The 14,044-nt window shown below is 47.7% G+C and overlaps 1 protein-coding gene across 1 annotated transcript in view; it reads left to right on the top strand.

Moving 5' to 3' along the window:
- The window catches only part of vps28 (VPS28 subunit of ESCRT-I), a 49,464-nt gene that overhangs the window by 13,171 nt on the left and 22,249 nt on the right, over window positions 1–14,044 (top strand). The window contains exons 3-5 of the mRNA XM_063042446.1: window positions 5,864–5,892; window positions 6,402–6,439; window positions 7,285–7,374. Of these exons, the coding sequence (XP_062898516.1) occupies window positions 5,864–5,892; window positions 6,402–6,439; window positions 7,285–7,374 (157 nt within the window). The remainder of the gene's footprint in view (window positions 1–5,863; window positions 5,893–6,401; window positions 6,440–7,284; window positions 7,375–14,044) is intronic.

Genomic DNA, 14,044 nt, shown 5'->3' with positions numbered 1-14,044 from the left:
TCAGTACTTTGATTTATGAAGGCCAATGTGCCAAAAGCTTTCTTTACTACCCCATCTGCCTGTGACATCACTTTCAAAAGATTATGGACCTGTATTCTCAAATCCCTTTGTTCGACCGCGCTCCTCACTGCTTTACCAGTTACCCCACAGACTCCTCTCCAGAAATGCTTTGGGAACACCTAAAAACCACCATCCTGCAAACCTCTGAAGGAGTCCTAGGGTGTTCCACAAAGAGGAACAAGGACTGGTTCGATGAAAACAACTAGGAGATCCAAGAATTGCTGGCGCAGAAGAAATCCGCCCACCAGACGCACCTTGCTCAGCTGTCTTGTCCTGATACAAAGGGTTTTATGAAGCCCTGAGAGCGGTGTACGGCTCTTCGCACCAGGTCCAGAGCCCCTTGCGCAGTGCAGACGGTCAGACGCTCTTCACCGACAAGGCGTCCATCCTGAACCTGTGGTCAGAACATTTCCAGACTCTCTTCAGCACCAACCGCATGGTCCAAGACTCAGCAATTCATCGCATCCCACAACAGCCAGAGAAAGCAGAACTGGACAAGATTCCAACCCTAGAAGAGACAGTCAAGGCCGTAGAGCAGCTGAAAAATGGCAAGGCAGCGGGAGTTGATGGAATCCCACCTGAGATTTGGAAGCATGGGGGCCCAGCGTTACACACCAAACTCCACGAGTTCTTTGTCTGCTGCTGGGAACAAGGTAAACTACCACAGGACCTCCGTGATGCAGTCATCATCGCCCTGTATAAGAACAAGGGGGAAAAGTCCGACTGCTCCAACTACCGGCAGATAACTCTGCTCTCTATCGCAGGGAAAATCCTGGCAAGAGTACTCTTGAACAGATTGGTGCCCATCATTGCAGAAGAACACCTCCCAGAGAGCCAGTGTGGCTTCAGAACCAACAGGAGCACCACCAACATGGTATCTGTTCTCAGGCAGCTCCAAGAGAAATGTAGGGAACAGAACAAGGGATCGTACGTGACATTTGTCGACCTTACCAAAGCGTTCGACACCGTGAGCAGGGAAGGTCTGTGGCAAATCGTGGAACGACTGGGATGCCCCCCAAAGTTCCTCAGCATGGTCATCCAGCTACATGAAGATCAGAGTGGCCAAGTCAGTCACAACAACGACCTCTCAGAACCCTTCCCAATAGGCAGCAGAGTAAAGCAAGGCTGCGTCTTCGCGCCGACTCTCTTCACCATCTTCTTCAGCATGAGGGTTGAAAGGGTCACAGAAGACCTTGATGATGAGGACGGTGTTTACATCCGATACTGCACCGATGGCAGCCTGTTCAACCTGAGGCGACTACAGTCCCACACCAAGATATTGGAGCAACTCATCCGAGAGCTACTCTTCGCAGATGATGCTGCCCTTGTTGCCCACACAGAAACAGCCTGCAGCATATAACACTCTGCTTCGCAGAGGCTGCCGAGATCTTCAGACTGGAAATCAGCTTGAAGAAGACAGAAGTTCTCCATTAGCCCGCACCTCAGGAAGATTACCACCCTCCCCGCTTCACCATCGGTGAGGTAGAGCTGAAGACAGTCCACCAGTTCATCTACCTGGGGTGCACCATCTCGTCAGATGCCAAGATTGATAAAGAGATTGACAACAGACTGGCAAAGGCAAACAGCGCATTCGGCAGGCTGTACAAAAGAGTCTGGAACAACAAGCATTTGAAGAAAGGCACAAAGATCAGTGTGTACAGAGCCGTTGTACTCACCCTCCTGTACGGCTCCGAGTCATGGGTCACCTACCGTCACCACCTACGACTCCTTGAGTGTTTCCATCAGTGCTGCCATCCTCAACATCCACTGGTGACTTCATCACCAGCATCGAAGTCCTCCAACAGGCGGAGGCCATCAGCATTGAGGCCATGCTGTTGAAGACGCAGCTGCGCTGGGCAGGGCACGGCTCCAGGATGGAGGATCATCGCCTGCCCAAGGTTGTGCTGTATGGCGAACTCCCCACTGGCCACCGTGACAGAGGGGCACCGAAGAGGAGGTGCAAGGACTTTCTGAAGAAATCCTTTGGTGCCTGTCACACTGACCATCACCAGTGGTCTAATCCAGCCTCCGATCGCGAGGCCTGGTGACACACCATTCACCAGTCTGTCTCCTCCTTCGAGAACGCACGCAGGGCTGGCATTAAGGACAAAAGGAGAAGGAGGAAGAACCGTGACACAGCAGCACCAAACCCAGAACAGATTTTCCCTTGCAGTCGCTGCGGCCAGGCCTGCCTGTCCTGTATTGGCCTTGTCAGCCACCAGCGAGACTGCAGCAGACGTGGTCAGCCCCCTTCCTAAATCTTCGTTCGCGAAGCCAAGCCATGATGATGATAATAATGAGTGGTTTGTACATTCTTTTATGATACCAGCGACTGAGCTGAGCAATTCTGGTCACTGGCTGTAGGGAGTTTGCACATTCTGCCTATGACTGCAAGGATTTCCTTCGGGTGCTCTGGCTTCTTCCCACAGTCCAAGGATGTTATAGTTGGTAGGTTAATTTGTCATTCTAAATTGCCCCGTGATTGGGCTAGGGTTAAATCAGGTGTGGCTGGGCGGTGTGGCCAGAAGGGCTGGAAGTGCCTACTCCCCACGGTATTTCAATAAATAAAGAAAGAAAACTCTCCACGGACTGTTCTGGCACTCTGGTTCCTATCCTCCCTCCTATTCTAGTTTAAACCCCATCGTGCAGCATGAGCAAACCTTTCCACTAGGATATTTGTCCCCTTCCAATTCAGGTGCAAGCCGTCTCTTCTGTACAGGTCCCACCTTCCCTGGAAGAGAGCCCAATGATCCAAAAATCTTATGCCCTTCCTCCTACACCAATTCCTTCGCCGTGTATTGAACTGTATAATCTTCTTATTTGAGCTCTCAGATAACTTTTACCAAGGTCTCAGACCTTAATTAGCTTGTTAGGGCTATGGCTTGTTCACAGTCATTGTTAGGAAAAGCCTGGTGATGCAAATTTCAAAGCTTTATAAATACCCTGACTCCTTAAACCTTGTCCCAACAATCAACAGCTATGGGTTCCTCTAAGCAGCTGCCTAGCACTCTGAAAATTAAAATAAATGATGCCCACAAAGCAGGAGAAGGAGAAGATAGCAAAGCGTTCTCAGGTAGCCATTTCCTCAGTTCGTAATGTAATTAAGAAATGGCAGTAAACAGGAACGGTGGAGGTCAAGTGGAGGTCTGGAAGACCAAGAAAACCTTCCGAGAGAACTGCTCATAGGATTGCTAGAAAGGCAAATCAAAACCCCTATTTGACTGCAAAAGACCTTCAGGAAGATTTAGCAGACTCTGGAGTGGTGGTGCACTGTTCTACTGTGCAGCGGCACCTGCACAAATATGACCTTCATGGAAGAGTCATCAGAAGAAAACCTTCCTTGCGTCACCACCACAAAATTCAGTGTCAGAAGTTTGCAAAGGAACATCTAAACAAGCTTGATGCATTTTGGAAACAAGTCCTATGGACCGATGAAGTTAAAATAGGACTTTTTGGCCGCAATGAGTAAAAGGTATGTTTGGAGCAAAAAGGTTGCAGAATTTCATGAAAAGAACCCCTCTCCAAATGTTAAGCACGGGGGTGGATCGATCATGCTTTGGGCTTGTGTTGCAGCCAGTGGCACGGGGAACATTTCACTGGTAGAGGGAAGAATGAATTCAAATAAATACCAGCAAATTCTGGAAGCAAACATCACACCGTCTGTAAAAGAGCTGATGATGAAAAGAGGATGGCTTCTACAACAGGATAATGATCCTAAATGCCCCTCAAAATCCACAATGGACTACCTCAAGAGGCGCAAGCTGAAGGTTTTGCCATGGCCCTCACAGTCCCCTGACCTAAACATCATCGAAAATCTGTGGATAGACCTCAAAAGAGCAGTGCATGCAAGACAGCCCAAGAATCTCACAGAACTAGAAGCCTTTTGCAAGGAAGAATGGGTGAAAATCCCCCGAACAAGAATTGAAAGACTCTTAGCAGGCTACAGAAAGCGGTTACAAGCTGTGATACTTGCCAAAGGGAGTGTTACTAAGTACTGACCATGCAGGGTGCCCAAACCTTTGCTTCAGGCCCTTTTCCTTTTTTGTTATTTTGAAACTGTAAAAGATGAAAATAAAAAAAGTAATCTTGCTTAAGATATTAAAGAAATGTGTCATCTTTAACTTTATGCCTTTTGGAAATCAGGGTATCTTTTACTTGCTTAGCTATTCACAGTAACAGAAATTTTGACCGGGGTGCCCAAACATTTGCATTCCACTGTATATTTTAAATGGAAATTGATAGTTTTCTGATCGGTCAGGACTTCAAAGGATATGGTGAGAAGGCAGGTGTACGGTGTTGAGTGGGATTGGGGATCAGCCATGATGAAATGGTGGAGCAGATTTGATGGGCTGAATGGCCTAATTCTGCTCCAATGTCTTATGGTCACTCCAACGATGACCGCTACGACAATGGCCACCTTGCTTGCCCCTGCCTTACTTTAATTTGTTCTTGCCAGTCAATCCAGAATGTTGACTGGCTGCTGCTCAAAGCTTCTAACTGCCGTGAGTCATTGCCTTTTCTGCTTAGTTGACGAAGTTGAGTGAAGTACGTCTTCTCAGGTTTCTGATCTCTGTTTTGCTGCTGCTCATAAGACTACCCAAATTGTACACAATACTCCAAGTGTGTCCTCACCAATGACTTGGACAACTGTACCAGACTAACAGAATGTCCCAACTCCTGTATTGATGAAAAGTCTCAACCTGAAATGTCAACTGCTTATTCCCAACCATAGATGCTGCCTTCCCTGTTGAGCTCCTCCAGCACATCGGGTGAATTGCTGACGAAGGTCGGTGTTAAACACTTCTTCCACCACCCTGTGTACTTATGATACTGCTTTCAACAGACAATACATTTGTGCTCCTAGGTCTCCTGTTGCCCTCCATTGCCTCATGCCCTACTATTCAGTGCAAGTCATATGCTGGTTTGCCTCACACTTATCTCTATTGAAATCCATTTAACACACCCCAGCCCACTTCATAACTGATCAAGATTCCCTTGTAATCTTCTTCATTATCAACATCTAATTTCGTGCCATTGGCAATTACTGATCAGGCCTTGTACATTCACATCCTAATTATTTACATAAAAGTAAATTGATATAGGAATAAATTGCTAAGTTGATTTGTCAGGGCATCAAAGGTTATGGGGAGAAAGCAACAGAATAGGGTTGAGAAGGATAATGAATCAGCCATAATGGAATGGCGGAGCAAACCCAATGGGCTGAATGGCCTAATTCTGCTCCAATGACTGATGGTCTTGTAATGAATTAACACGGTTGCAACAATAACCTCCTGGTGAAAGCTTTGGAGAGGGTGCAGAAGAGCTTCAGCAGGATGCTGCCTGAATTAGAGAGCATGTGCTAGAGAGGGTGGGCAAACTTGGTTTGTTTTCTCTGGAGCAGCAGAGGTGGGGAGGTCTGATGGAGGTTTATAAAATTATGAGAGCCACAAACAGGGTAGACAGTCTTTTTCCCAGGGTAGGAATGTTTTCTTTACACAGAGACTGTGGGTGCCTGAGTGTGCTGCCAGGGCAAGTGCTGGAAACAAATGTGATGGTCTTGTTTCAAATGTACAGGTGAATGCCACCTTGCTGTCAAATGCAATTTCTCCGTTATAGAGCTCAGCTCCTTGTTTGACCCAAGGCCACTGGGGTCAGGTACAGGTGGCTGTGGTGGCAAAGGGAATTGGGGGTGGTGGGCTTGCCATTTGAGCAGCTGGGAAATGTGTGAGTGAATGAGAGACCCTGTCCCTCACGTCATTGCCAGCAGTGAATCGGTGCTAACTATTCCTTTTGGATATTACAGCACAAGGCAACAAGCCGGAACTTTATGAGGTGAGAAATGAATGGGGCAGGGGAGCTGGAGGGAGGGGTGGGGGAGCTGGAGTAGGGGCCGAGGGGAGATGCTGTTGGAGCTGGAGGAGGGACCTAGGGGAAGGGCAGGGATAGCTGGATAAGAGGCAGAAGGGAGTGGCGGGGGAGCTGGAGGGAGGGGCAGGGGGAAATGCTCTTGGAGCTGGAGGAGGGACCTAGGGGAAGGGCAGGGGTAGCTGGATGAGAGGCAGAAGGGAGTGGTGAGGGAGCTGGAGGAGGGACTGAGGGTAGGAAGGTGGTGCTTAGAGAAGGAGCAAGGTGAGAGGAATGAGGAAGAGAGGGGTTTTTCCAAAGGAGGAGGAGCAGGGAAGCTGGAGGAGGGGCTGAGGGGAGGGAGGTGGTGCTGAGGGAAGGAACGAGGTGAGGGGAATGTGGAAGGTAGGGTTTTGGGGAGGGTGGCGGAGGCAAGGGCAGGAGTTTCTTTGCATGGAGTCTGGCTCTGCACTGACTGATGGCTGCTTGTGTTTCAGGAGGTGAAGCTGTACAAAAATGCCCGAGAGCGAGAGAAGTGAGTGAGGATGTGTGGCTTCCTACAGGGATGGAGGGAGGGAGGTCAAGGGTCCTCAGTGAGGAGGGAGTTTGGGTATAGGAAGGTGGGGGAAGACAAAGGGAGGAATGGGGGTATAAGTGACGAATGGTGCTGTAGCAAGGAATGGATGTGGAGGGCTGTGATGAAGGACCGAGGAAGGGCTGGTGTGGGAGAAATTTCAGAGAATCAGGGTGCGGGGTAGGGCCAGAGGGCAGGTGGTTGGTGAATGGATAGGGAGGGGGTAGGGGTGGCTGGTAGGTGGTGGGAGAAGAGTAGGAAGGGCTGAGTGATCATGGAGGAGGATTGGTCAGTGAGGGAGGGTGCTCTGTGAGGGAGGGTTTAATGGTGGGGGATGTGTAAGGAGGGCTCAGTTGGTGGGGGAGGGGATGAGGGGGAGTGGGACAGTTGGTCGGTGGGGAAGGGGATGGGTGGTGGGGAATGTGTAGAGAGGGGTGAGTGGTCTGGGGGGAGGGGATGAGGGGGTGGGGGATGTGTAGGGAGGGGGAGTGGGACGGTTGGTCGGTGGGGGAGGGGGTGGATTGTGGGGGATGTGTAGGGACGGGTGAGTGGTCTGGGGGGGGATGGGTGGTGGGGGAAGGTTGGTTCCTGGGTGAGGGGGTGGTCAATGGAGGAGGGTTGGGTGGTGGAGGATGTGTAGGGATGGGTGAATGGTCTGGTGGGGGTGAGGGTGATCGGAGGCGGAGGGGTTGGGCAGTGGGGGATATGTAGGGAGGGGTGAGTGTTCCAGGGGAATGGAGGGCTGGGTGTTGGGGGTGGGGGCAGGATGTAATGGAACCCTACCTGATGCTGTTCTCGAACCCCAGATATGACAACATGGCGGAACTGTTTGCTGTTGTAAAGACTCTTCAGGCTTTGGAGAAAACCTACATCAAGGACTGTGTCACTCCAACTGAGTGAGTGTCTCATTCTGTGGACAGGTGATGGAGTGGGTGGGCAAGGGTCCGTCACAGATTTGGAACAGTTCATTTATCTATCTTGTCATGTTTGGACTCCCAGTTGCTGGGAAAGTAACTGTACCATTTATCTATCATGGTTTTCTGTCCCTGAATCAGGTCCCCCTCGGCCTGAGCCTGAGATCTATCTTCTTTGCAATCAGGCCTCCCAAACCCAGTAAAATCATGGTGATCATTTCTGCTCCCTCTACAGCCTCCTGACATCTGGATAAGCAGAACTGAACACACATCTGCAAGTGTGGCCTCACCAACATCTCATGCAATTACTGTGTCACATGACATTCCTACGGCGACACTTAGCGTCAAGTTTATCACCTGACTGTACAGATATACACTCAAATGAACCAAAGTTCCTCCAGACCATGGAGCCTCCACAGCACATATAACAAAATATTACCATAAATAAATTAACAAAGTAGAGCTCCAAGTGGATGTAATGCACAGCACAGGTAAACAGTACAGTTAACAGCTCGCTATCTTGGTGATGAGGTCTCAGTGCTGGCAGGGTATTCATTTGTCTCATAGTCTGAGGGAAGGAACTGTTACCCAGTCCGGCAGTCCTAGTCGAGATACTCCTGTACCTCCTTCCTTACAGTGGGTCAAAACGATTGTGGGATAGGCGTTAGGGATCCTCAACAATGTTCTGCGATGCTCCTGGTAAATATCATAGTAGTGAGGAAGAAGACCCTGGTGATCATCTTGGCAGTTTCTGTTGCCCTCTGTAGGGTCACGCGGTCTGATTGGTTGGTGACCTGATCAATGATGGCACTTTTGTAAAATGCTGCCTTCTCCACCCTCTCTCACTGTGTCATCACTCTCAGAACTGTGTCCCTGAACCCTGAGGTTTCTGTTCTTCACCACCCTGTGTCACCACTCTCGGAACTGTGTCCCTGAACCCCGAGGTTTCTGTTCTTCACCACCCTGTGTCATCACTCTCAGAACTGTGTCCCTGTACCCCGAGGTTTCTGTTCTTCACCACCCTGTGTCATCACTCTCAGAACTGTGTCCCTGTACCCTGAGGTTTCTGTTCTTCACCACCCTGTGTCATCACTCTCAGAACTGTGTCCCTGTTCCCTGAGGTTTCTATACATCACCACCCTGTGTCATCGCTCTCAGAACTGTGTCCCTGAACCCCGAGGTTTCTGTTCTTCACCACTCTCAGAACTGTGTCCCTGAACCCCGAGGTTTCTGTTCTTCACCACCCTGTGTCACCACTCTCAGAACTGTGTCCCTGTACCCCGAGGTTTCTGTTCTTCACCACCCTGTGTCACCACTCTCAGAACTGTGTCCCTGTACCCTGAGGTTTCTGTTCTTCACCACCCTGTGTCATCACTCTCAGAACTGTGTCCCTGTACCCCGAGGTTTCTGTTCTTCACCACCCTGTGTAACCACTCTCAGAACTGTGTCCCTGTACCCCGAGGTTTCTGTTCTTCACCACCCTGTGTCACCACTCTCGGAACTGTGTCCCTGTACCCCGAGGTTTCTGTTCTTCACCACCCTGTGTCATTACTCTCAGAACTGTGTCCCTGTTCCCTGAGGTTTCTGTTCTTCACCACCCTGTGTCACCACTCTCAGAACTGTGTCCCTGTTCCCTGAGGTTTCTATACGTCACCACCCTGTGTCATCACTCTCAGAACTGTGTCCCTGAACCCCGAGGTTTCTGTTCTTCACCACCCTGTGTCATCACTCTCAGAACTGTGTCCCTGTTCCCCGAGGTTTCTGTTCTTCACCACCCTGTGTCATCACTCTTGGAACTGTGTCCCTGTGCCCCGAGATTTCTGTACGTCACCACTCTCAGAACTGTGTCCCTATACCCTGAGGTTTCTGTTCTTCACCACTGTGTGTCCCTGTACCCTGAGGTTTCTGTACGTCACCACTTTGCAGGGCCCTATATGTGTCAGTCCTCTCCTGGTTTGACATCCCACCACTTAATTTGAAGAGTTAAAATATGAAGAAGTAGAAATCAAATCACTAAATGGTGTTTTTTAAAATGATGACATTAATAGGGTAGATGGTGAGAAAGTTTTAGCCAGGGTAGATATGCCAAGTACTACACGATGTAGATTTAAGATGAGAGAGGCAAAGTTTAGAGGAGATTGTGGGTCAATCTTGTACTGTTTAGGGCCCCAAGCACTCCTTCCAGGTGAGTAACAATTCACCTGTCAGTCTATCTGCGTCATCTGCAATATCTGGTATTTACGATGCGGCCTCCTCTGCAGCAGTGAGACCTGACATAGATTGGGGTCTGCTTTGTAGAATACTTTCACTTGTCCACAATAGAGAGGATTTCCCAGTGGCCAAACATTTGACTTTGACTTCCCAATCCCATTCTTATTTGCTGGTCCAAGAACTCCTCTGCTGCCATGATGAGGCCACTCTCTGGATGGAGAAGCAACAGCTCATATTTTGTCTGGGCAGCTTCCTAACTGACAGCATCAACATCAAATTTCCCTTCTTCCGGTAATTTGTCCCCATTACCTGTTGTCTCTTTTCTGTTTCCTGTTCTGTCTCCACTTTTACCCCTTTCTGCTCTCCCTCTGGTGCCCCTCCTCTTTCCCTTCCTCCTATGGCCCATTCTCCTCTCATATCATAAGACCATCAGTTATAGGAGCAAAATTAGGCCACTTTGCCCATAGAGTCTGCACCGCCATTTCATCACGCCTGATTAAATTTTCCTCTCAGTCTCAATCTCCGGCCTTGTCCCTGTATCACAGAGACATGGCTCCAGGGTGACCAAGGATGGGAGCTCAACATTCAGGGATATTCAATATTCAGGAGGGACAGACATGAAAGAAAAGGAGGTGGGGTAGCATTGCTGGTTAGAGAGGAGATTAACACAATAGAAAGGAAGGACATTAGCCGGGAGGATGTGGAATCGATATGCGTAGAGCTGCATAACACTAAGGGGCAGAAAACGCTTGTGGGAGTTGTGTACAGGCCACCTAACAGTAGTAGTGAGGTTGGGGATGGCATTAAACAGGAAATTAGAAATGCGTGCAATAAAGGAACAGCAGTTATAATGGGTGACTTCGATCTACATATAGATTGGGTGAACCAAATTGGTAAGGGTGCTGAGGAAGAGGATTTCTTGGAATGTATGCGGGATGGTTTTTTGAACCAACATGTCGAGGAACCAACTAGAGAGAAGGCCATTCTAGACTGGGTATTGAGCAATGAGGAAGGGTTAATTAGCAATCTTGTCGTGAGAGGCCCCTTGGGTAAGAGTGACCATAATATGATGGAACTCTTCATTAAGGTGGAAAGTGACATAGTTAATTCAGAAACAAAGGTTCTGAACTTAAAGAAGGGTAACTTTGAAGGTATGAGACGTGAATTAGCTAAGATAGACTGGCAAATGATACTTAAAGGATTGACGGTGGATATGCAATGGCAAGCATTTAAAGATCGCATGGATGAACTACAACAATTGTTCATCCCAGTTTGGCAAAAGAATAAATCAGGGAAGGTAGTGCACCCGTGACTGACAAGGGAAATTAGGGATAGTATCAATTCCAAAGAAGAAACATACAAATTAGCCAGAAAAAACGGCTCACCTGAGGACTGGGAGAAATTCAGAGTCCAGCAGAGGAGGACAAAGGGCTTAATTAGGAAAGGGAAAAAAGATTATGAGAGAAAACTGGCAGGGAACATAAAAACTGACTGTAAAAGCTTTTATAGATATGTGAAAAGAAAAAGATTGATTAAGACAAATGTAGGTCCCTTACAGACAGAAACAGGTGAATTGATTATGGGGAACAAGGACATGGCAGACCAATTGAATAATTACTTTGGTTCTGTCTTCACTAAGGAGGACATAAATAATCTTCCGGAAATAGTAGGGGACAGAGGGTCCAGTAAGGTGGAGGAACTGAGGGAAATACATGTTAGTAGGGAAGTGGTGTTAGGTAAATTGAAGGGATTAAAGGCAGATAAATCCCCAGGGCCGGATGGTCTGCATCCCAGAGTGCTTAAGGAAGTAGCCCAAGAAATAGTGGATGCATTAGTGATAATTTTTCAAAACTCTTTCGATTCTGGATTAGTTCCTGCGGATTGGAGGGTGGCTAATGTAACCCCGCTTTTTAAAAAAGGAGGGAGAGAGAAACCGGCAAATTATAGACCGGTTAGCTGGACATCGGTGGTGGGGAAAATGCTAGAGTCAGTTATCAAAGATGTGATAACAGCACATTTGGAAAGCAGTGAAATCACCGGACAAAGTCAGCATGGACTTGTGAAAGGAAAATCATGTCTGACGAATCTCATAGAATTTTTTGAGGATGTAACTAGTAGAGTGGATAGGGGAGAACCAGTGGATGTGGTATATTTGGATTTTCAAAAGGCTTTTGACAAGGTCCCACACAGGAGATTAGTGTGCAAACTTAAAGCACACGGTATTGGGGGTATGGTATTGATGTGGATAGAGAATTGGTTGGCAGACAAGAAGCAAAGAGTGGGAATAAACGGGACCTTTTCAGAATGGCAGGCAGTGACTAGTGGGGTACCACAAGGCTCAGTGTTGGGACCCCAGTTGTTTACAATATATATTAATGACTTAGATGAGGGAATTAAATGCAGCATCTCCAAGTTTGCGGATGACACGAAGCTGGGCGGCAGTGTTAGCTGTGAGGAGGATGCTAAGAGGATGCAGGGTGACTTGGATAGGTTAGGTGAGTAGGCAAGTTCATGGCAGATGCAATGTAATGTGGATAAATGTGAGGTTATCCACTTTGGTGGCAAAAACAGGAAAACAGATTATTATCTGAATGGTGGCCGATTTGGAAAAGGGAAGGTGCAACGAGACCTGGGTGTCATTATACACCAGTCATTGAAAGTAAGCATGCAGGTACAGCAGGCGGTGAAAAAGGCAAATGGTATGCTGGCATTCATAGCAAGAGGATTCGAGTACAGGAGCAGGGAGGTACTACTGCAGTTGTACAAGGCCTTGGTGAGACCACACCTGGAGTATTGTGTGCAGTTTTGGTCCCCTAATCTGAGGAAAGACATTCTTGCCATAGAGGGAGTACAAAGTGGGTTCACCAGATTGATTCCTGGGATGGCAGGACTTTCATATGATGAAAGACTGGACTGACTAGGCTTATACTCATTGGAATTTAGAAGATTGAGGGGGGATCTTATTGAAATGTATTAAATCCTAAAGGGATTGGACAGGCTAGATGCAGGAAGATTGTTCCCGATGTTGGGGAAGTCCAGAACGGGGGGTCACAGTTTGAGGATAAAGGGAAAGCCATTTAGGACCTAGATGAGGAAAAACTTCTTCATACAGAGAGTGGTGAATCTGTGGAATTCTCTGCCACAGGAAACAGTTGAGGCCAGTTCATTGGCTATATTTAAGAGCAAGTTAGATATGGTCCTTGTGGCTAAAGGGATCAGGGGGTATGGAGAGAAGGCAGGTACAGGGTTCTGCATTGGATGATCAGCCATGATCATACTGAATGGTGGTGCAGGCTTGAAGGGCCGAATGGCCTACTCCTGCACCTATTTTCTATGTTTCTATATGTTTCTATGTATCCCTTCATACCCTGACTGATCAAGAGTCTATCAACTGCTGCCTTAAGAATACATAAAGATGAGGCCACTCAGCAGCCTGTGGCAAAGCATACCGCATATTCACCACTCTCTGGCTGAAGAAATCCCTCCTCATCTCCGTTCGAAAAGGACACACTTTCATTCTGAGGCTGTATCCTCTGGGCTTAGACTCTCCCACCATCGGAAACATCCCTTCCACATCCACTTTATCAAGGCCGTTCACCGTTTGATTGTTTTCAATGAGGTCACCCCTGATTCTTCTGAATTTTGGTGAATGCAGGCTCAGAGCCATCAAATGCTTTTGATATGATTTCGTGAACCTCCTTTGAACCCTCTCCAGTTTCAGCACATTCTTCCTAAGATAAGGGGCTCAAACCTGCTCGCAATACTCCAAGTGAGGTCTCACTGGTGCTTTATGAAGTCTCAACATTACATCCTCGCTTTTATATTCTAGTCCTCTTGAAATGAATGTTAACATTGCCTTCCTCACCACAAACTCAACCTGCAAATTAACCTTTAGGAAATCCTGCACACGGACCACCAAGTCCGTTTGCACCTCAGATTTTTGTATTTTCATTCTATTTAGAAAATAGTCAACCCTTTCATTTCTTCTGAAGTGTATGACCATACACCGTGTCCCATCTGCCATTTTTTGCCCATTCTCCTAATCTAAGTCCTTCTGTAGCCTCTCTACTTCCTTAAAACTACATGCCCTTGCACTTGTATTCTTATCTGCAAACTTTGCAACAAAGTCATCAGTTCTATCATCCAAATCATTGACAAACATAAAAAGAATTTGGTCCCAACACACGCCTCGGGGAACACCAGTAGTCACCTGCAGCCAGCCGGAAAAGAGTCCCTTTATTCCCAATCTTCGCCTCTTACCAATTAGCCACTGATTTATCCTTGAGAGGATCCTTCCTGTAATACCATGGTCTCGCAGCTCGTTAAGCAGCCTCATGTGGCACCTTGTCAAAGGCCTTCTGAAAATCCAAGTATACAATATCAGCCAGTTCTCCTTTGTCTATCCTGCTTGTTATTTCTTTAAAGAATTTCAACAGGTTTG

Source organism: Mobula hypostoma, chromosome 3 (assembly GCF_963921235.1).
Source record: "Mobula hypostoma chromosome 3, sMobHyp1.1, whole genome shotgun sequence".
NCBI lineage: Eukaryota > Metazoa > Chordata > Chondrichthyes > Myliobatiformes > Myliobatidae > Mobula > Mobula hypostoma.
The sequence above is the reverse complement of the archived record's forward strand: the minus strand, read 5'-3'. Positions and strand labels throughout refer to the sequence as shown.